The sequence below is a fragment of the Aspergillus mulundensis genome (genome assembly GCF_003369625.1).
Source record: "Aspergillus mulundensis strain DSM 5745 chromosome Unknown scaffold_2, whole genome shotgun sequence".
Classification (NCBI taxonomy): Eukaryota; Fungi; Ascomycota; class Eurotiomycetes; order Eurotiales; family Aspergillaceae; genus Aspergillus; species Aspergillus mulundensis.
In genome coordinates, this window is record NW_020797890.1 from 800,617 (window position 1) to 822,162 (window position 21,546).

Below are 21,546 nucleotides of genomic sequence, written 5' to 3' on the forward strand. Positions count from 1 at the left end.
TAGCTCTGCAAAGCGCTTTGTTCGGTTGCGATATCTCGGGCGATCATTCAAAGTCTGGGTCGCTTTCTCCACGAACCCCACCACATTGTCTGGCTTGAGTCCGCTTGACCGCAGGTATAATCGGCCCTTTCTTCCCCCTTGTGGCCTGACTGTCAGTCGAGGTCTTATTCCCCTCCCTCACTCAAGGTATCTTCTTTTCATCCTTCAATAACCTTCATACTCCATTACCCCTCTTCTCGCTGACCAGACCTACAGCGATGCAGCCGAATCACTATGACCTTCTAGGTCGTCAGGTGCAGGATGAGCCCAGGACTACTGCCGGCCGAGTGACGCGGGATACGCTTCAGTCACGTTCAGGCGCAGCCTTGAGATCAGAAGGTGAGGTCTCTGAAATCATAACCATCAGAATCTTGCATCCTGCTTTTCTGTCTCTATGTCTTTACCCCATAACTAGTTGCGCTACCTAACACATCATTCACCATGTACTCACTGCAGTATTATATAGACTCTTGGATCGAAGTTTCCTCTCAGCCATCCTCCTCGTCGCTGTCTTCAGTAGCAACTGCCGATGACATAATCACTACCGGCCTCCGCGTCCAGCCTGACGGGTATCACCGCCGAAACCGCCGACGACGTCTGCAACGCCTAGCAGCCGTTACCGCAGCGCAGGTCGAGTATTCGTCCCATGAGCCCAGCAGCAGTCAGGATGAATATGAAGAAAGTGAAAGTGAATCCGACCGCGTTCTGTCGAGTTCAAATGAAGATATTGCTCGTCCACCTCGCATCGGACCCTCCTTGCCTCGTGCTGAACATGCGGTTCCTTCAAGTGACGAAGATGATAGTTCAACAGCGCTCGGTATGCGTATAAGCTCGTCTCCATTCGTGCCTCAACCCAACGTCTTCTCGCATCCCCCAGTCTCTGGAGAACCATCCTGGACTGGACCTACCGATACCCGCCGGTCACGGCCTATCAGCGACGTATCGGCCTCAAGCGGACGGACAGCCATACGAAGAAACTCTCAAGCCAGCGTTCGCTCGTCCCAGCGGGCTTCAAGCCAACAGCACGGTCCTTACAACATTATTTCGCCGTCCTATCACGCAGATCATGATGCCGCGCTCCGTGCGAGCCTTTCGACTTTGCTTTCTTGTGCAGCTGCAGCACGAGGACTTCCAAAGTCTGAGTCGCAACCTGCGCCAATCGGGACTTCGAGAACACAGCCAGCATCATTCCGGTTGGTGTCAGAAGCTGTGGCTATGGACGAAGAAGCCAACGAAGAAGACGCATCATCAGACATGGAAATGCCCACTTCGCCGCGTTCACAACGGCCTAAGCAGTTGCCCCAATACTCGCCGCGGGAGTCTTCTTCTACTCGGGCAAAGCGGCGGACAAGCACTTCGAAGGACCGCGGGTCCGGTCAGTCTGCCACCAAAAAGAGCCGACGCTCAGGAGCTACAGAGTCGTCGTCCGCAGTGATGACGTGGGTTATAAGTGCAGGCGTTGTTGTGCTATTCTCCGCGATCAGTTTCTCTGCTGGATATGTGCTTGGTCGGGAAGTTGGGAGATTGGAGGCAAGCACTGGTATGGGATCCGTTCTGGGAGATGCCGGCGTGCCGGGCAGCAGAGTATCAGCAACTTGTGGCCAGGAGGCGGTCCGAGGCGGGTTGAAGCGTTTTCGATGGAGTCCTGGGTCAACTGTGTCCGGAGTAGTTGCTTGAATGGGCGATAACGTGGCTCGCTCCCAAGGAACGCATATGCTCACGATTAAGGATAAGATGCCGACAACGACGTTGATGATGAACTATGATTGATGAGGATTCCCCAACCTGGTTATTTATACCTTTTTTTCCGATTTGTTCGTTCTATTTGGATTTGCTTAATGTCTCTTGGGCACGCCTTTGGGGTCATGTCTCGGACCGCCAGAAGCAAAAGTCTCTGGTAGAGTCATATCGACTCTCTATGTCGATCATTCCGTTGTGCAGGAGTTTAGGTGCATGTTTTTTCATTGGTTCCTGACATGTTATTTGCAGGCTATACCCATCCCCTCCATGTTTCACGTAATAACAAATTTGAGCAATATAATAGCTTCATTAGTGGTTTTTTCTATCTTCAGGTATAGGCCCCTCCATCTCATGTATTCACAGAGTACTCATAGTTCCGTACCTAAGGCTTGGCAGCGAGCTATCAAACCATCAAAACACTCCAAACTGGCCAAACAATTTCATTCCCTGCCGACTTCTACCATATCGCGCGCATTGTGATTGCGCCTTGGAGGTAGTGTTGTTTTATCTCGGGCATGAATCTCGTGGATCCTGGCAAATGCCCAAGCTCGCCTGCAAATTGGATCTTTTCGCCTCCCGTTGCGCCCTGAAGCACCGCGTCCACGTCGCGTCGTCGACGAAGCGCTACTCGGCGGAAGTAGCAGAAAAGCACCCAGCCGCTTTTGGCTCTTGGGAATTTTTGTGAGATTGTTGTAATTGCTGAATTTGGGGGAGTGGAACCAACAATGTCGACGCGACAACCTGCTCGTCCACGTCGCATCGACGACGCCCTTTCGCAGCTCGTCGACGCTCTCACTCCCCCGTTATCTCTGTCTGCGTTTAGGGACGAATACGCCGGAGACGCCGAAGAAGCCCTAGCCGCCGCAGAAGAGCAGCGCCATCATGATTTTCTCGAGCATGCGTGGCGTGTTCTTGATACCCACACGAACTCCGCGGACAACCCAGCATCACCGTCCGGGAATCTAGGCATTGGCCGCCGAGGGAGCTTAGCAGGTGCTACGGGTGCAGAGAGTATTAACAACGCGTCGGACCTCATTAAACGAAAACTACTACGCGACAATGCGAGCCCTGACAAGGCGGTCCAATTCTCGAATCTATACTCGCGTCTCTTGACCCAGCCTGTGCTATCGCAAAAATGGGGTATACTATACTTGCTCTATCGGTTATCCAAACCGGAAGCCTCCGAGGGCCTTGCATATGAGGATGAGAGGCCGCGGAGCCCATTGATGGATCCAGCCAAGTTACAAAGAATGCTGGCAAAGGATCAAAGGACAGGGAGCGGAATGGCGGCGAGTTCGGAGGATGATGGACCAGCTGTTAGCTCATCAGCATCTCAGATGGCTGCACGCCCTGAAAGGAAGACTTCGTTGCGACGACAAGACTTGGAAAGGGAACGAGACGCAGAGCATGGAGCTGCGCCCGAGCGACTGCGCATGAGCCGTCAACACGAGTCTGCCGGTGGAGATCCTCGTGTAGCGGAATACCTTCAAGAGCCGGGAATGGATGAGGGAAAATCACGCCCTGTTGAATCAGGGCTTTTGCGTGATCTCCCATTCAACCTACAGGGTCTGTCGTCGAACGATCTACAATTCATGTCAACTTCTACGCTCAAATTACCTCCGACATTACCAATTCCTATGGTATCAATTCTAAATACGTTAGCCGAGCCGTGCTTGCTATATCGGGGTCTTTCTACATTTGTTGAGGGCAGTGAAGGGGGTCTCATCAGTCAGAGCCTGCGGGCAGCTCTTGCGAATGAGCTCCGTTCGTATCTAGGGCTGGTAGCTACGCTTGAAGGCGAGATTCGCAGGGCACTGGCTGCGCCTCAAGAATTGGGCGTTCCTAAAAGTGGGGTGACTTTAAAAAGGTGTGTTATCTGGACGAGAGATGCGACAATGGCGTTGCGTCTCATGAGTCTGATCGTTGAGGAGGCTAAGAGTAAGTGCGCTCCGTTTCATGTCATACAATTCTCTAATGCTTCATAGACAAGAAAGGGGGCCAATTGATTTCTCTGATCCATGGCTTTTCCACATCACATGGAGATCCCTTCGTGTGTAACTTTGCAGAGAAGCTCCTCGCGCACGTAACAAGACCGTTCTACAACATGCTGCGGCTCTGGATCTACGACGGCGAGCTGTCAGATCCTTATAAAGAATTCTGCGTTGTCGAGCCAGAATTCAGGCCAAGCACAGATCCACGCCGCATTGCAACTAGTGTTTGGGAGGATAAATACAAGCTTGAAGATGACATGGTGCCCTCAATAATCACCAAAGATTTCGCTAAAAAGGTATTCCTCATTGGAAAGTCTTTGAACTTCATCCGATACGGCTGCGGCGATTCCGGGTGGGTGGAGGCGTACTCCAAGGAAGCGTCCAAGGAGCTGCGTTATGGGGACACAGCCAGTCTTGAAACCTCAATTGATGAAGCCTACAAAACTACAATGGCGAGGCTGATTCACCTCATGGATGACAAGTTCAAGCTGTTTGATCACCTCCATGCGCTAAAGAAATATTTGCTGCTGGGACAAGGCGACTTCATCGCTTTACTGATGGAATCACTGGCATCGAACCTCGACCGTCCTGCTAACTCACAATACCGTCATACGCTGACCGCTCAATTGGAGCATGCTATTCGTGCGTCCAACGCACAATACGACTCCCAAGATGTTCTTCGACGTCTGGACGCACGTATGCTGGAGCTCAGCCATGGCGAGATTGGATGGGACTGTTTCACCTTGGAGTATAAAATCGACGCACCCGTGGATGTAGTGATTACACCGTGGGGCTCTACGCAGTATCTCAAGGTCTTCAACTTCCTCTGGCGCGTGAAGCGCGTCGAGTTCTCTTTGGGCAGCACATGGAGACGGTGCATGACGGGCGCCAGAGGCGTCCTAGGCAGTGTTGATGACAAAGTCGGCGCTGACTGGAAGCGTGCACGATGCGTCATTGCAGAAATGATTCATTTTGTTTGCCAACTTCAATACTATATCCTCTTCGAGGTCATCGAGTCTAGTTGGGATCAATTACAAGCGTCCATTTCTAAGCCAGGATGTACGCTCGATGATTTGATTGAAGCTCACACCAAATACCTCAATTCTATCACACACAAGGGCCTCCTAGGCTCCTCAACCTCGTCAAAGGCCGCTGGCAAGCCAGAAGAAGGCTTCCTAGCCCAACTGCATCACATCTTAAAAATAATGCTAGCTTACAAGGACGCAGTTGACGGATTGTACTCGTTTTCCGTCGCAGAATTCACCCGTCGACAGGAGCTAAGCGCAAAGATCGAGACACGCACAGCTCAAGGTCAGTGGGGCATCTCAGAGCGAGACATTCTTTCCTCCCGACATAGCCAGGCACAGAAACTTGCGTCGGCATCCTCGTCATTCTCCTTAACGCCCAACGTCGGATCTGGAGCCGACGGGGTCGCTACACCATCTTCGCTTGCCAACCACGACCTCTCCGCAGACGACCACATGCTTCCATCTCTCCGTTCTCGCCTCCGCGACCTCTCTCTGGAATTCCGCTCCCGCCTGAATACCCTTCTTGGCGATCTGTCCTATCAACCTGATGTTGACATGCGGTTCTTAGCCGTGGTTATGAACTTCAACGAAGTCTATGAACCGGTCCGCAGGCGAAGAGCAACAACTATCTCTCGAGATAAAGAACGAGAACGGGCAAGGCGGAGAGCTGCGCCGTCATCTGGATCAGAGGCTCAAGCCCAGATACGAAAAGAGAAGAAAGATGCAAGTTCGAACGGACAATAGCACCACGCCGATGTATATTTTTTGAAGCATAACGAGGATCAAGCTATGATTTTGTGGTTTTGACTGGAGTCATGGAAGCGAATTAGTGATATAATATGTCAAGTCATGATTGTACGATCTATCCATTCTTCTAGATACGCCCTTTCCAGTAAATGAAACCTATAGGAGAGTCTTTCTTGTTCTCCCTAGTATAGTCCGTCGATCGGCTTATCATGGTTATCGATATCTAATCACGTGGAAATTTCTCATGGCCTCAAGATAATTTCTTGACAACTTCAACAGCCGCAACCACACCCCATATTTCGTCTACGTTGCTCTTAAACCCCGAAAGATCGAACTGTACATTCGCGCGATTCGACTTTTCCCGCCAGTGGCCACCAGCACACCCTTACTCCCGCCTCAATGGCCGAAGAGAAAAAATCACGGTCGAAGCGGCCGAGCTCCAAGAGCTCCAAGTCCAAGCGCAGCAAAGACGTCGAACCCAGTGTTGATACCGATGTCGATGTCGCCATGAAGACGGCCGATATGCAGCAAGAAGACGAGAATAAGGAAAATGCTGTCGAGAATGGCGATGCCGCTAGCGAAAAGAAGCAGAAGAAGAGCAAGAAGCGCAGGCTTGTCGAAGAGGATGGCGAGAAGGAGGCTGTGAGTGAAGAGAATAAAGAAGATGAGAGCGAGCGCAAGGCGAAGAAGTCTAAGAGGGTTGCGTTCTCCGCGGAGACACAGGTCAAGTCTCCGTCTCCATCGCCTGTGGAGGGAGATGAGGAGGCAGAAGCCGACGACGAGAATGCGGATGCAGGCAAAAGGGAGAAGAAAAAGAAAAAGAAGGAGAAGAGCAAGAAGAAGACTGAAGATGTTACGGATACAGCGACAAAGCAGAAATCTGGCGAGGCCCCAGTGCTTGGCTATCTCGATCAATATCACAATGACCGGTCATCGTGGAAATTCCAGAAGATCCGCGAGATTCAGCTCTTCAAGCATATTCTGTCACTGGAGCAAATTCCGGCTACTTATGAGGCTGCTTTACTTTCATACCTGCAGGGGCTGAGAGGTGAGGCCGCGAAGCAGCGGTTACGAGAGGTAGCTCAAGCTGCTATCAAGACGGATGTCGAGGAGATCAAGGAGACCAATATGGACCTGACCGAGAAGCCGTCAGACGACCAGGCGGAGTCGCCGACGGTGAACTACAGGAAGGCTATCTACGCTTTCCGAACGAAGTTGACCGCTGGTGAACTGACGGAGGATCTCGGCGAGGCGTTTGAGCAATTGAACGAGGAGGTGTTGAAGAGGTTCCAAAAAAGGCGACGTGCTGAGATCGTATACTTTGCGGTGGATGGAAGGGTCTTTACCATGTCGAATCTGAAGGCACCGCCGCAGAAGGGCAAGATTGCCGCCCCCCAGCCCGCGAAGAAGAAGAAGAACCGAACTGCCGTCGTCGAGATTTCGAGTAGTAGTGAGAGCGACAGCGACAACGATGACGATAAGAAGAAGGAGGAGCCTCAACCCGTGAAGAAACAGCCCGCTAGGAAGAAGAAGAAGAAGAGCCGGACCGCCGTCGTGGACATTTCAAGCAGCTCTTCGTCGGATTCGAGCAGCGACAGCGACTGATAGCTCGTGATCATCTTCGCCTTCATCCTGGTTGCCTTATTCCTGTTATGTCTCTGCCACCGCATCCTACTGATAGGTCACCACTCGTTCTGGCTCTTGAGTGTCAAAAGTTCTGATATCCTCATTACGGCGTTTCAGCACCACCGGCTCTGGCGTATATGTTTGTTATGGGATGCATATAATAGACGATATATATAACGATACAAGTAATTATCGATCAAAAAAGTCTCCCCTGAATACGCTCGGGCTGTAAATGTGCACAGTAGATGGAGGTAGAGAGAAGGCGGTGACGGGAGCTTATGTCGGGCCAGAAGCTTGAGCTTCAGCCAGCAGGCTTCCTCTAGCACGCGTCCTCTGTTCCAGCCGCTTTCCATCCTCCATTCCCCTCTCCACATCGCATCTATTGCTCACTCTTTCTCTGCTATCTACACACGATCCTTTCTCTTGCAAAGTGCGAATTTGAACCACCACAATCATGTCTGGTATGTTCATCGAGCCTCACGACAGACCGCCATGACTTCATCAGTGAGCGGACTGATGGCCGGACGCTAAACAGGAGCAGGTTACGATAGACACATTACCATCTTCTCGGACCAGGGTCGTCTCTACCAAGTCGGTACGCACTCCAGATACCTCCCCAGATACCAATCCGCCCTTGCCAGCTCGACTTGAGGCCTCCGCTGACATGTGTATCTCAACCTAGAGTATGCGTTCAAAGCCATCACCGCCGCAAACATCACCTCGATAGGTGTTAGGGGGAAGAATTGTGCCGTTGTGTTGTCCCAGAAGAAAGTTGCCGTACGTCACCTGAGCAACTCCGATATACACCGAGGCCGGTCTGACGGATGTCTAGGATAAACTGATCGACCCTTCGTCCGTCACGCATATCTTCAGGCTCTCTCCTTCGGTCGGCTGTGTGATGACCGGGTCTATTGCTGATGCAAGAGCTTACGTTGACCGTGCTCGTGGTGAGGCTGCCGAGTTCCGATACAAGTATGGTTACGAGATGCCATGCGACGTTCTTGCCAAGCGTTTAGCCAATATCAACCAGGTTTACACACAAAGAGTCAGTCACTTGCGATCTGTGATGGTTCAGCAACTAACACCTCACAGGCTTACATGCGCCCGCTCGGTGTTGCGATTACCCTGGTCTCTGTCGACTTGGAGAAGGGACCACAACTCTACAAGTGTGACCCTGCCGGTTACTATGCTGGATACAAGGCCACTGCCGCGGGCCCGAAACAGCAGGAGGCGCTCAACCACATGGAGAAGAAGCTGAAGAACAAGGATTACGCAGAGGGCAGCTGGGAGGAGGTTGTCGAGCTGGGGATTACGGCATTGAGCAGTGTGCTGAGCGTGGATTTCAAGAAGCACGAATTGGAGATTGGCATCGTCGGTGCTCCTCGAGCAGACGGCAAGGAAGGCACAGATCCAAACTTTCGGGCACTGACAGAGGAGGAGATTGACGAACGGCTGCAGGCCATTGCCGAGAAGGACTAATCTGTGAGCTGGATGATGCTGGGAGATGCAAACGATATCAAGACGAATTGAGACAAATACGGGCTTCGTCCGATGCGTAGTTTCTCTTGCTTTTTCTCGTCGTAGTCAGATTCTCTCTCTCGAAGCTGGTGGCGATAGGAGTTGGAAGAGCCGGGCATCAGCATGTCAGAAAGGACTGATGTTTGGAAGCTTGGATATACAATTCTACAGGCCCAAGGCTTCTGCAAGTCGGACGGACGCGAGCCCGAGCTGTCACCTTGGGCGGGGCGCAGCTGCCGACCCCATAATCGCTCTCAGATCTGACGATGGCACAACGGACTCCGGAGTATGTCGGTATGCCAGGTAAATTGTTGAAAATTGCCACCGAATAACGCATCGACCATCAAGACGGGATAGGAGTGGGTTTATGAACAAAGGGATCAATCAGAAGAGCGAGCCTTAGGCTGCATCTGGTTCCTTGTTCAGCTGGCGTTGACTGCATGGACTGTGGCTGAGCTCCGCCAGTGGGTTCTCTCCCCGTTCGTGCCTTCGCTTCGGCTGCCCTTCCAGAAATGCTTTTGTCCAACCGTCCAATGCACGCTCGTCGCTTCGATCCATATTCTAATTATGCTTTCCTGGTTCTTGACAGCATGTGGCAAACCGCCGATACGAAACGACGACCCCAGCTGGCCTGATCGTCTAGACCCAGTTTAAGCTCTTGTTCTGAACTATTCCGGTGTTCCTGCGATGTCATACCAGCGAATAAACCCTCGCTATCCATCGAGATCCGGCGTATCACATCGGCCAATGCGTTACCAGTTCTCTTTTTGATACCCCCTGCAGCAACTCCGTGCTCCTGGGTGGTTCTTCTCCAGCGACATCATCCCGCAGCGCCGAGTCATCTCTGCACCGTCACTAGCCACAACTACGTAGGTTCGCGCCCCAAATCCGTTGGCATGGCCTTAGCTCAATTCCATTTGGGACGAAGCAGCACATGGTTCCCACGTCTCCTGGTCCGTTCGCTATAGATCCACCAGGTCTGGCGGCTTTCCAGCTGGGATGTCTCTTGGACTGCTAGCATCAGCAAGCCATTGGCGCAGCCAGCCACATCTAGCAATGCTCCTACTCTTGCAATGCTCTACAGTCTCCAGCAGAATGGGTTGTGCTGCCGTTGAGGATTAAGCTTAAAAGGATATCTCGCCCTCAACCATGGGACGGATCCAGAAGCATGCACTCACTCAATTGAGCCTGGCGACTCACTGTTCTCTTCCCTTCTCTTCTTTCCTTAATCATTGCGCTGTGCTGTCTCTCTGTGCTCTTCTTGGTGATTCCTGCATTACATCATTATTCAGACAACAAGTGATATAGAGGAGGTAAAAATGGCCGACGGACGTAAGCAATGTCTCTCCTTCCCAGTGTAGAGATAGAAAAGACTGACGCATACCAGTCAACCAAGCACGCGCTCTGAGGGTAGCCGAACTCATGAACGATTACCGCACTCTGCTGGTGCATATCAACCAGCTCAATGTCTCGATACCTCCGGCGGATCAGGCAGAAGAAGGGTACAGGGTACTGAAGGAGTGCCTTGCTGCTGCGAATGCCTTGATGGCTTCGAGTTATAGCCCTAGTCCGCCGCCGGCAAACGTTTCGAGCGATGAGGCTGAAAAGGCTCAGTTGCGAAGGTAACACCTTCAGCCATATCGCGTCATGTATATATAGTTCTGACAACCACCAGGGTCATCCTTGACGGTAGTGCCCGCCGGTTCCAGGCCCATCGGATCTACCTTCGAGCAGCGGCAGCCAAGCGTTGGATCATTCATCGAGATCGCATCCTACGCGGACAGAGGCCGGGTCCCCAGCACGCCAGTCCGATGAAAGCTGTCAGCAACACTTTGCGCCAGGTTTGTCATCCCCGCAATCCTCTAGTGACATCGCTGATAGTAGGCAGGAACTAGCACAAATCTCAAACCAGCATGTGGTTGCGGATCTCCGAGCCGCTGACGCAAGAGCTGGTCACTGGCTTGCGGAAGATCCATCATTGGATGCGATCCTTTCCTGGATCCGATCTCATCCTTGAGTGCAGACCACTGCCCAGAGTCTGAAACAGGCTCTGTTTTTTACCAAAAGAAAATAAACGGATATATGCATAGCATGATGCACTGACTTTACGACACTCTTTCGCGGTTTTTTGACTTACTTGGCATGCATGCCTGTTCCAGTTATCATAGCGCAGGTCGCTTCATCAGCCTCTTTTGACTCCGACTCAGGATGAGTTCTGGTCACTTTTCCTGTCCCTTGTTCTTTAGTATGATGGCGGTGATATCCCTTTAAATGTCAATTTACTTCATTGTTCGACTTTGCCTGGCTATCAAGGCAGTTTATGCCTGTTTCTCTTTGTCCTGTATCTTTTGCATATTACAATTTTGTGTCCGGTTTCCCTCAAAGGTTTCATATAATTTGCGTGATGTCTCGGGTATTCTGTTTCAGCCAGGTATAGGCATTGGGCAGTTACTGACTTACTTCCCTTCTTTTTCCAACCTTTGGTTCCTTCTTAGGCATCAACCTCTGGGCGTTGACCGCTACTCTGTCAGTCTTTGACCATCGGTAGACAGTTTGCCGTAGCAGCAGATATACAGTGGCATCGGACGGCAGCAATGAACCATCATCAGCTGAGGTCAACACGCGCCGGTGGAGTCGTCCAGAGGTGGAGAGAAAATCTTTTCTTAACTCCATCCGACCGACAATCACTTCGGACTTCTCCGTTGATATCTCAATCACAGTTTGAGTGTTGTCGATGACGACGGGGCCCCTGCAGTAGTTCAGTGATGTGATGTGGATGTTGCGGTGGAGATGTGATAGTGGGGAGTTCAGCTGAGGACTTGCTTGCAGGCTAAGAGATACTCCGCTCCAATACATCAAGTCATCAACAGACAGCATACTTACTTTTAGTTTAGACTTTAGGAGGATTATCAGAGTTGATGGCAGAGAGTTTGCTAACATCATGTGGCTCTAGGATTCGTTGCCGACTCCAACCAAGACTTGCATCAGTGCGCAGGCCCGTTATTTAATACTTAAAACCCGGGGCTATAATCTGATCGTCACCAAGATGATCGAAGTCAATACTACCCACGGTCATACTCATAGCTTTGAGCTGACACTGCAACCCCAGATCCATGCGTTCCCATGATGTCGGGTCGTTCGACTGCTTGCGCCGCCAGTAGCCTCACCCAGCAATCCATCATGTGAAAGACACCAAGGCGACTCGAGCCGGAGACAACCTTTTCCCAGCAGACCTACGATAACCTCACGCTCGCTGTCTGAGAGGCTGATGTGCGATGGAGAAGAATCCCCATTTTCCCATCGGGGATGTTTGTCCTACAGTGGCTTCCATGCCAATGCCAGAGTTCGGTTTGCGGCCATCTCGTGACGACTCACCAGACAGGCCATGCTTGATGGTTCGAAGATCGAATCCCTGTTCCTCCGCGAGGAGTCCCTGCTTGCATTTATCGGTTTTAGCTAATCTGATTGGCCCGGGTAGGGGATGTTGGTCGGATGGCAGCATGGACTGCCCTGCAGGCACACTCGGACAAATCCCCGCCGTTAAAAAGCATACATAGGAATGAAGGTCAGACAGCACGATCATGACGAAAGTCCAGGTCCCGTGTTGGCTCGTGTAGGTTTTTCACGCATTTTTCTGCCAGGTTGATCTTGCTCGACACTGTGTGGAAAAGGTATAAATATAGCTGCGTTGTCAGGCTGAGTTGTGTTCTCCATCTCTGCTCCATTCTCCATTCTGCTGAATAAGCAAGTCCAAGCAAGTCACCGTCACAGCCACAGCCAGCCCTATTTGCACCGCCTCATTTGTTCCCCGCCAGCTAGCCACATACGCCATTTTGGTACCTGAAGTATAAGGCACTCGGTCTCAGGTACATTTGTAGTTGTTGGAAAGTCACGGCTATTCTTGGTTTAAGGCAGGTACGAAGCAGGCTCCAGTATTTATTCTCTTTGTTTCTGTTGGGCATTTAAATTTATTGGCTCCATATGGTCTTTTCTCGAGCTCTATATCTTGTCTCTCTCCCCGTCTTACTTGTCACTCTTTACCTTCATTACTTTGGAAGTAACACCTCTTACTTTGGCATACATTACAGCACTCCAGAATTTTCGAATAACTTGTCATCGTCCAACATGTCTGGATATAGAACCGTTGGTTATTTTGTCAATTGGGTACGTATCTTTCACCTTTCCTACGTAACAATATTTATACCACGTGGCTAACGATCAACAGGCCATTTACGGCCGCAACTACAACCCCCAGGATCTGCCCGCGCAGAAACTGACCCATGTTCTCTACGCGTTCGCCAATGTCCGTCCCGAGACTGGTGAAGTGTAAGCACGCCAATTGAATCTTCTCGGTGGCTCGAGCTGACATGAACCCACAGCTACCTCTCTGACACCTGGTCTGATGTTGAGAAGCACTACCCCACTGATTCGTGGAATGACACCGGAAACAACGTCTATGGCTGCGCCAAGCAGCTCGGCTTGGTGAAGCGCCAGAACAGACAGCTCAAAGTTCTCCTCTCTATCGGAGGTTGGACCTATTCTCCCAACTTCACCAACGGCGCTGGTACCGCTGCGAACAGGGACAACTTTGCGAAGACTGCGACTAAGCTCATTACTGACCTTGGCTTTGATGGTGCGTTGGCTTAAGAAGGTGGTGCAGGATGACTGCTAACTGGGACTAGGCATTGATATTGATTGGGAATATCCCCAGGGTAAGCTGCGTGGCCTCTAAATAGTCTGATGGATGCTAACGGAGCATAGACGATCAACAGGCGCAGAACTACGTTGATCTTCTCCGTAGATGCCGTGAAGTGAGTACATCAAAATACCATATATGCTATATTTGTGCTAATTCGTGCAGGCTTTGAATGCCGTTCAAGGTTCTCGGAAGTTCCAACTTACCGTTGCTGTCCCGGCCGGTAAGTATTTTGACTCGAAGATATATACAGACCTGACCATCTTCAGGCCCGACCAACTACAACAAACTCCGACTGCAGGAGATGACCCCGTACCTGGACTTTTACAACCTCATGGCGTACGATTACGCCGGTAGCTGGGATCAGACCGCAGGCCACCAGGCGAACCTTAACCCCTCCACCAGCAACCCTGCATCCACCCCGTTCAACACGGTTCAAGCTGTCAACCACTACATCGATGCGGGTGGCGTCCCATCGAACAAGATCGTCTTGGGCATGCCGATTTATGGCCGTGCGTTTGAGAACACCGATGGACCCGGCAAACCCTACTCGGGTATTGGCCAGGGAACCTGGGAGCAAGGAGTGTATGACTACAAGGCGCTGCCCAGACCTGGAGCCACCGAGCAGCTGGACACCAACATTGGTGCATCGTGGTCGTACGATCCTTCTTCTCGCGAAATGGTCTCGTACGATACTGTCGCCGCAGCCGACCTGAAGGCCGCCTACATTCAGAGTCGCAAGCTCGGCGGTGCTATGTGGTGGGAGACCAGTGCTGACAAGGGCGGCAAGACCGCGAACAAGGGTGACGGCAGCCTGATCGGCACCTTTGTTGAAGACGTTGGAGGCGTTAACAATCTGGACCGCACGCAGAACGCCATCGATTACCCCGACAGCAAGTACGACAACCTCAAGGCTGGTTACCCGTCGTCTTAAGGTAGGACGAGAGAGTTGTTTCCTGCGTTGATTTGCCACACCAAGTTTATACGCTCGCTATGTGTACATATTACTATCACTACTAGTATACCGGTAGATACCCGGCTAGATCAGTTTGCTTGATGAATTTTTTTTCATTTATATTGCAATATTTGCTCAAGGTTCCTGATTCAAATACCACTGTAGAACGATCTAAACGCACACGTCCTACCCTAGCATCACCATCCCTCAACCGACATAGACCGACATAAGGAAAGGCGAGACCCGGCTAGTCCATTTACTTGGACTCGTCGAAGACGTAGGTGAGGTGGCACTTGCCGCAGTACTGGCGGTTCTGCATGGCAGCCATGAAGATACCGGCACCGCACTAGAGGGAGTTAGTACTGTCACAGACATTACAAGTCCGGGATCAAACATACCTCAGGGGAGGGGCATTCACGGCGGAGACGCTCGATCTTGCCATCGCCATCGACCTTGTAGTACTTGAGCACAGCGAGCTTGGTCTTCTTGCGCTTGTGCTTGATCTTCTTGGGGGTGGTGTAGACCTTCTTCTTGCGCTTCTTACCACCACCACGCAGACGCAGGACGAGGTGGAGGGTGCTCTCCTTCTGGATGTTGTAGTCCGAGAGGGTGCGGCCGTCCTCGAGCTGCTTGCCGGCGAAGATCAGACGCTGCTGGTCAGGGGGGATACCCTCCTTGTCTGTGGCATTCGTTGTTAGTTGGTGTTTGTGGGCGACTAGGGGGATGTGGTAAAAACGCACCCTGGATCTTGGACTTGACGTTGTCGATGGTGTCGGAAGACTCCACCTCGAGGGTGATAGTCTTACCCGTGAGGGTCTTGACGAAGATCTGCATGTTGAAGGCCTGGATTGGATTGTTAGTGTTTGTTCGTGGTGGTGGTGGTGAGGCGGCTGCTGCTGCTCTTCATCCGGGCTTCATTTTGCCTCAGCGTCTTTTTGGCCGCAATGTGCGCTTCATACATCTTGCAGCTTTGTGGGAAAGACGCTGAGAATAAAGAAGTTTGAATGGAGCAGGTATTCCTCTAGCCACTGGGGGTATCTGGGAGATGCTCACCTCGACAGAACTTGTCTTCCTCAACCTTACTGCGAACTTGCGAAAAGATCTTGTAGAGGCGGAAGAGTGGGCTCGTTTAAGTCGGTTGTGTGGTCACGTGAAAGCAGATTCTGTAATGGGCTTAGTTCAAGGACCTTGAGACTGATTAGTCATAAGTTTCCACGTGATCTGCGTCAAGGGCAATCTCACTGATGTCATTGAGCCTGAACTTTGAGGCATCAAGGCGATCTCCATAGCGGGAGAGCTTCAAGAGTTTCCATGTTTTGCTCGTTGCTAACTTGCTACCCAACAGGATGTTGGCATTGATGCCAATCCCTTGACCTTGAATAATTGATCAATGAAGTGATTATTATCTTGACTATCTCCCAGTTATTGCGATAAAAGGGATTAAATGACAATGTCTCACCCTGCAGAGACCGGAAGGCCGGGTGTCTATGTCTATGGCAGCGCAGAGTATGCAAAAGTCTCGACCTTCAAGGGCAGGAATCTCCTTACAGGTCGATAACAGGCTAGCGACTCGGATCGCAGCCTAAAGACGATGACTCCATGTCCTAGCCAGGGCGCCAGTGATGATATCGCTCCACCGGGCCAGCCCTCGAGCCGCGCGTTGCTGGGCCAACATCCCCATTGTTGATCTGAACCGTGGATAGCTTCACAGCTCCATCCGCCTTTCCTCGGTTCCCACTTCTAAATACCTACCTTATCTACCTTGGGGCTTGCCTCTTCATTCCAGGTTCTCTCCTCAGAAAAGATTCTGGGCCTGGGACGCTCAATTCTGCTCAAGATCGCGCAGTCGCTGTCTTAATCAGTTGATCGAGAACTGAGCAAAAAGCTACTACCCATACCCACACGCATATCTGCTTTGAGCTAAAGCGGATTGACTTTGCTTTCTTGCGCTTCATTTTCGCTCTTCTTCTTTAGCTTCGGCTTTTAGTTTGCGTTCTTGCTTCGGGAGTTCACTCACTGACACTGGTACAGGCGGTCTTTTCGTGCCCCATCTGCGTGGCTCCAGCCCGACGGCTAGCAGCACCGCGTGAGGTTGGTATATCGCCTGCCTTGTATATGCGACCTGCATATGCTGATTGAGATGTATAGTCCTGCATTGCAATAAAGTGATCTGTCACCTGCCGGTTCCTCGATCCGCGCGACGAGTATCTTGCCAGTTGCCAACCATGCATTCCAATCCACAACGTACCCTTCACGGGCGCCATCGTCAACATCGGCGGCAGATCTCGACCCCCTCCGCGCTCGACGCCGCCAAACCTCCGAGTCTTCCCCAACAGGCATTGCACAGATACCATGCTCATCGCCGCGGCCAAAGTCTGGACCAGCGAGCTGTGCAAGCTCAAGCTCAACGATCACAGCTCGCGCAAGATGCGTCAATTACTAACCAAACAGCACCGCACTTTGCGCCCAACTCACCTCTCGTCCCTTTAATGCCCGACTGCCAGGTCTTCGGTCAAGACGACTTGCAGGCTTTAAGTCATCCCATTTATACGCCGCAAGGTCTACCTTATTTGAACACGAATTTTGTCAAGGCCGATGATCAGGCTCGGGATCCTCGACCCATCACCATCAATTACCACCTCAACCTCATTCAACAGCAGCAGCAACAACTTCACAATGCTAAACTTGGCTGCAACAACGCACTCGATGGCCAGCTGCTCGACAGTGGCTCCTGGTCTGCCACATCCTCGCTTCAACAAACGACTGTCGATATGAGACGACACTCTGTCCATTCGAACCCAAGCAGCTCATATCGCCCGCACACTCCTAGAAAGACAACGACACGTAAGCGACATACGAGTTGACGCAACTTTGTACCATGGCTGACGAATAGAACAGAATACTTCCCCATCTCCCCAGCAACGACGCCGTTCAACAAAGAAGTCGATTTCGCTCAGTACTGCGCAGACTCGCAGATCGTCTCATCAAAAGACCAGAATGCGGCCGACGCCAGCGCCCAGTCGGCATATATGCAACGCGCCAAGTCACTCCAAGGAGTGGCTGGAACGAACTTCTCACAATCAAAGATTGAAATGCCCTCCCCCCCCAACACTGATTCATTTGCCGTTGATGGTTTTGATGCGTTTGACTACCAGCAGGGTTCCAGTTTCGATGTCCTCACCACCGGCAGCCATAGCCAATATTCCACATCGTCCAACTCCCCAGAGGTTGCCGCGATCCCGAGCTCTGACGAGCAAAAGAAAGCCAAGATCCCCATTTGCCCTGCCACACCTAGCCGTCTCAGCCTAAAGAAGCAGCCCAGCACACCAACCGCGGCTTCGTTAGTAAAAGCGAAGCTTTCTCCTCGTGTCGCCTCAATTGACAATCTCAACCTCGACGCCCGTGTGCATGCTTCAATCAAAGAAACCGGTGTCAGCATAGATGAGATTGCATCGTTCATTCACGGTCCAGACCCTCAAGACGGAAAGTGGGTTTGTCTCCACCCTGGCTGCGAGCGTCGCTTTGGTCGCAAGGAAAACATCAAGTCGCATGTGCAAACTCACCTAGGCGACCGTCAGTACAAGTGCGATCATTGCGATAAGTGCTTTGTTCGCGGGCATGATCTGAAGCGCCACGCCAAGATCCATACCGGAGACAAGCCGTACGAATGTTTATGTGGCAATGTTTTTGCCAGGCACGATGCCCTAACTCGACACCGCCAGAGGGGTATGTGCATCGGTGGCTACAAGGGAATTGTGCGCAAGACAACAAAGCGCGGTCGTCCTAAGAAGCATCGCCCAGAGATGGATGAGAGACGAGACAAGGCAACCAAAACCCGACAGAGGATCGCCGAAAAATCATCGTTTGACACTTCTGGATCGGACACGTCCCGCCATACGCCGCCCTCGGAGACTTTCGAAAACATGAGCATCCATGGCTCTAGCTCAGCGGACGAGATGGTTACATTTGACAACCAGAACTACTTGCCGCCAGATGTGTTTACCTTCACTCCCCCTGACTCACCCAACTACGGTGCTGCAAGCAAGCCTGTAAGCCCACGATCTCTCACACCAAGCTCCGAAGACGAAATGCTGCCCTTATCGCCGTCCAAGCGACCATTGGAAAACATCCTCGAGGAGTCCGGGCTTCCGCTTCTCTCACACGCCGGCACATGCTCCTTCTCTTCCGTCTCAAGTTCAAACACCCATGCACTATCGTCTCCACACACTGCGCCTACCCTAAGCGATGGCTCCCAACCATCCGATCTCGATATCTTCATCAACAGTGAACCTTCTTCTGCCTTTGGCAAACAAGATTTCGGCCTGGGTGATCCTGACATGGCTGCATTCCCTGACTACGTCAATACCTCTGCCTTCGATAGCGGCTTGGATATGCTCCAGGGGAAGAACTTCTCCACCGGGCCCTCCATGGGCGACGACTTCTTCTCCTTCCAGTTTCAAGTCGACGAACAACCATCGGATGTCATGTCAAGGGAGTTCTTTCTTGACTAAGGCAGGCTACCGACTGAACTTACTTTACGGAGACTTGACGACGCAATGTACCTCAGGATATTTAATGGCTAATGTGCGACCCTCCTTCACCTCTTCACGACTCAAGGCTATCAACGACTGGAACCCATGCTGATGGCAAATGACCTGACCTGACCTTCAACCTCACGATATGAGACCATGTACAAATCTAGCGACTGCTCTTTCCAACGACGAATCTCTTTCGACGCAAATGATTCCAAAACGACTTCTTTCTTTCGGGGCATTTTCCTCTTTCTCTTCGTTCGTTTCTGCCTTGCCTTGCATCGCCGACTCCATGGCATATGTACGACCACCACCTTTTCTGTGACATCTGCTTCTGCGCGAACTGCGACTGCGACTGCTATATAGACCGGCGTCTTCTATTCCCATTCCATTTCTGTATTACAGGCCGTCCCTTCTTTCCCTTTGTGCTTTTTATGCTTGAATGTCCAACGAATTTTCTCTCTGTCATAAACTGACAGACAACCCTGTTTATGAGATTCACGTTTTTGCTATGTTCCAAGATTTATCTTCCACGTTCACCTTAACAAGGAATCGAGGCGTCGGATGGAAGCCTCCGATATCTGGCGTTTCTTTTTTTGTTCTCAATCCGATCTTTGGTGGTCGATTGCTTGATTATGCGGTCTTGATGCTGAAATCGCTGAACTTTTTACCTTACTTGTTGGCCTGTATTTTACTAGCTATCTACTCAATGAATGATCTGAACGACCATTTTGCCTTTCTCCCAACCCGGCCACAACTGGCGTCATCCATCGGATTCCCGTATCTGTAGTACAGTACATGAGATTGGCAAAGACAAGAGCAATCCGCGCGTCGGTGCTTGGTCGCTCCTTCCCTAAATAACGGGCACGTACCTGCCTAGTTAGACGGCGCGCCGTTTCTACGATGGCGCGGGATGATCTATGACTTCGTTTTGATAGAGATACACTTCCTGATAATGCGTCAAGAAAAAGGCTAAGCAGTTACATATATACTCTATTATCTGATCTATTTCAAATACTCGATCTACTCTACGCTCCCCTCCAAGCTACAGACAGCTGGATGGAATGGTCCTCCTGCGAGACAAAAATATCGCTCTGCACTTTGCCCTTTGGCGCTTTATCCGCGTAGAAGGTCGTGTTTCCGTTGTAGGAGAGCTTGCCGTCTTCGGTCTGTATATCAATGATAAGTAAATAAACCGTCAATGATATCATTATGAGAAGGAAAGAAAGGAGGCTTACGCTGAACTCCACCGGATTCAAAATGTGCGAGCCGCAGGTGAGGGTATCATCCTGGAAGGCACAGGGCCCTTTGCGGGAGGAGAGTGTAAACGCATCACCTGAATAAAATTGTGTTAGTACAGTGTCTTCTAATTGTACGGGAAGAACGAACCAGACGCCTTCTTTACCCTGAAATCAGCACAGGTGCCGGACTGATACCATGTTCCGCGGCCGATAATACAGCCGCGCTGATGACCCGCCGTGGAAACCATTAGGTTTCCTCGTCCGATGAAGGGGGCACCAGTCGGCCCAGGGGGATGTCTGGTCTTGGTAGGCTCGTGGCCGTGGTCGGGGTTGTTGTTGAGCGTTTTCGGTCTGTAGACGATGCCGCTGCTTGGGCAATTGGATGTTTGGCCATCTGTATTTTATCAGCTAGATGAAATGGAGGATGTTGGCGAATAGGAACGGACCAGGGTCCGATGGGACAAATTTCCCTGTCTGGAGGGGACCCTCGACGTTGAAGAAGTACCAAACTTCTTGGAGTTGATGGGATCTGCAGCGCACCGTGACTGTTGCACCGTGTGCCTTGGATAGTGTATCCTCGATTTCACGCCGGGTGTATGTCTGAGTATATGAGGGGACGATGCCGACATCGGCGAGTGTCTACAATATCTCAGTATAATAAGACTCTGGTCCGTGGAGAGAAATCAAACCTTGTAGGTAGGGAGATCGTGGAACAACTCTACGGTCTTGTCAAAGTAGTCCACAACCTCTTGCTGCGGGTAGTAGTCAGAGTAGCAATGCGTCTCTAGTGTGCTGACGCAAGTGCCGTGCTTGTTCCACTCATGCTCCCAGAGGTTCGGGTCATCGCCTTTGTAGTCTTTCCAGTAGGTACTCATCTCATCCAGCAGGTCGCTTCGGCCTGCATCGACAAGGATCAAGGAAATGTTGCTATATCTCCTGTGAGAATCACAGAACTGGTCGAATCCACCATTGCAATGATCCGGCCTACGTATATATAGTTAGCACTGAGAACATGTTTGCTGGCATGTTGCCCTCGAAGGGGCTCACCAAAGCCCATGAATCGTCCAAGAATCCTCAGGTCCAACTGCTGGATCGGCGTCCCAGAATTGGGTCTGCAGCATCTGTCCACCCGGGTAATTGAAACAGCAGGTATCTTGACCATGATAGCTGGTCTGACAGCTCACTTCGAACTTGCCACATTGGTCATATGTGCTTCCTGAGGAGGCAGTTTCTGGGACCGACAACGGGGAAAGACTTAGTGAGCCAGCTACAGCCTTGAGAATTTGCTGCGGTCCTGGTATGGCCTCGAAGAGGCCTGATGTTGAGCTCATTGTTGAACTCCGCGCGTACTACGTAGTTATTGGGATATGATTTGCCGCCAGGGCAGCTTGATATAACTCAGTAAAGATCCCAGTGAAAGTTGAGAGAACAAG

At 51.3% G+C, this 21,546-nt stretch overlaps 9 protein-coding genes across 9 annotated transcripts; 7 read left to right on the forward strand and 2 right to left on the reverse strand.

Moving 5' to 3' along the window:
- Positions 1 to 480: 480 nt before the first annotated feature.
- On the forward strand, positions 481 to 1,716 carry DSM5745_02943 (uncharacterized protein; the record flags this gene model as incomplete). Its single annotated transcript, XM_026744959.1, has 1 exon — positions 481 to 1,716. One exon carries the CDS (start codon positions 481 to 483, stop codon positions 1,714 to 1,716), a length of 1,236 nt encoding a protein of 411 aa, XP_026605825.1.
- A 788-nt stretch (positions 1,717 to 2,504) lies between these two features.
- Positions 2,505 to 5,542, forward strand: DSM5745_02944 (tubulin gamma complex associated family protein; the record flags this gene model as incomplete). The annotated part of the gene is made up of 2 exons (XM_026744960.1): positions 2,505 to 3,717; positions 3,765 to 5,542. The coding sequence occupies 2 exons, from the start codon at positions 2,505 to 2,507 to the stop codon at positions 5,540 to 5,542; spliced, it is 2,991 nt and encodes a 996-aa protein (XP_026605826.1).
- A 402-nt stretch (positions 5,543 to 5,944) lies between these two features.
- Positions 5,945 to 7,150, forward strand: DSM5745_02945 (WKF domain-containing protein; the record flags this gene model as incomplete). The annotated part of the gene is made up of 1 exon (XM_026744961.1): positions 5,945 to 7,150. One exon carries the CDS (start codon positions 5,945 to 5,947, stop codon positions 7,148 to 7,150), a length of 1,206 nt encoding a protein of 401 aa, XP_026605827.1.
- A 475-nt stretch (positions 7,151 to 7,625) lies between these two features.
- Positions 7,626 to 8,650, forward strand: prs2 (proteasome core particle subunit alpha 1; the record flags this gene model as incomplete). The annotated part of the gene is made up of 5 exons (XM_026744962.1): positions 7,626 to 7,632; positions 7,713 to 7,766; positions 7,854 to 7,948; positions 8,004 to 8,216; positions 8,264 to 8,650. The coding sequence occupies 5 exons, from the start codon at positions 7,626 to 7,628 to the stop codon at positions 8,648 to 8,650; spliced, it is 756 nt and encodes a 251-aa protein (XP_026605828.1).
- A 1,358-nt stretch (positions 8,651 to 10,008) lies between these two features.
- On the forward strand, positions 10,009 to 10,706 carry DSM5745_02947 (uncharacterized protein; the record flags this gene model as incomplete). Its single annotated transcript, XM_026744963.1, has 4 exons — positions 10,009 to 10,021; positions 10,077 to 10,311; positions 10,365 to 10,530; positions 10,578 to 10,706. The coding sequence occupies 4 exons, from the start codon at positions 10,009 to 10,011 to the stop codon at positions 10,704 to 10,706; spliced, it is 543 nt and encodes a 180-aa protein (XP_026605829.1).
- A 2,108-nt stretch (positions 10,707 to 12,814) lies between these two features.
- On the forward strand, positions 12,815 to 14,319 carry DSM5745_02948 (glycoside hydrolase family 18 protein; the record flags this gene model as incomplete). Its single annotated transcript, XM_026744964.1, has 7 exons — positions 12,815 to 12,853; positions 12,915 to 13,015; positions 13,069 to 13,322; positions 13,372 to 13,401; positions 13,451 to 13,500; positions 13,551 to 13,608; positions 13,655 to 14,319. The coding sequence occupies 7 exons, from the start codon at positions 12,815 to 12,817 to the stop codon at positions 14,317 to 14,319; spliced, it is 1,197 nt and encodes a 398-aa protein (XP_026605830.1).
- Positions 14,320 to 14,596: 277 nt separating this feature from the next.
- On the reverse strand, positions 14,597 to 15,174 carry DSM5745_02949 (ubiquitin-ribosomal 40S subunit protein eS31 fusion protein; the record flags this gene model as incomplete). The annotated part of the gene is made up of 3 exons (XM_026744965.1): positions 14,597 to 14,686; positions 14,739 to 15,019; positions 15,081 to 15,174. 3 exons carry the CDS (start codon positions 15,172 to 15,174, stop codon positions 14,597 to 14,599), a joined length of 465 nt encoding a protein of 154 aa, XP_026605831.1.
- Positions 15,175 to 16,565: 1,391 nt separating this feature from the next.
- Positions 16,566 to 18,851, forward strand: ace2 (putative C2H2 transcription factor (Swi5); the record flags this gene model as incomplete). The annotated part of the gene is made up of 2 exons (XM_026744966.1): positions 16,566 to 17,184; positions 17,239 to 18,851. 2 exons carry the CDS (start codon positions 16,566 to 16,568, stop codon positions 18,849 to 18,851), a joined length of 2,232 nt encoding a protein of 743 aa, XP_026605832.1.
- A 1,049-nt stretch (positions 18,852 to 19,900) lies between these two features.
- Positions 19,901 to 21,444, reverse strand: DSM5745_02951 (T2 family ribonuclease; the record flags this gene model as incomplete). The annotated part of the gene is made up of 6 exons (XM_026744967.1): positions 19,901 to 20,041; positions 20,111 to 20,208; positions 20,262 to 20,507; positions 20,560 to 20,752; positions 20,803 to 21,097; positions 21,161 to 21,444. 6 exons carry the CDS (start codon positions 21,442 to 21,444, stop codon positions 19,901 to 19,903), a joined length of 1,257 nt encoding a protein of 418 aa, XP_026605833.1.
- Between the last annotated feature and the right edge of the window lie 102 nt (positions 21,445 to 21,546).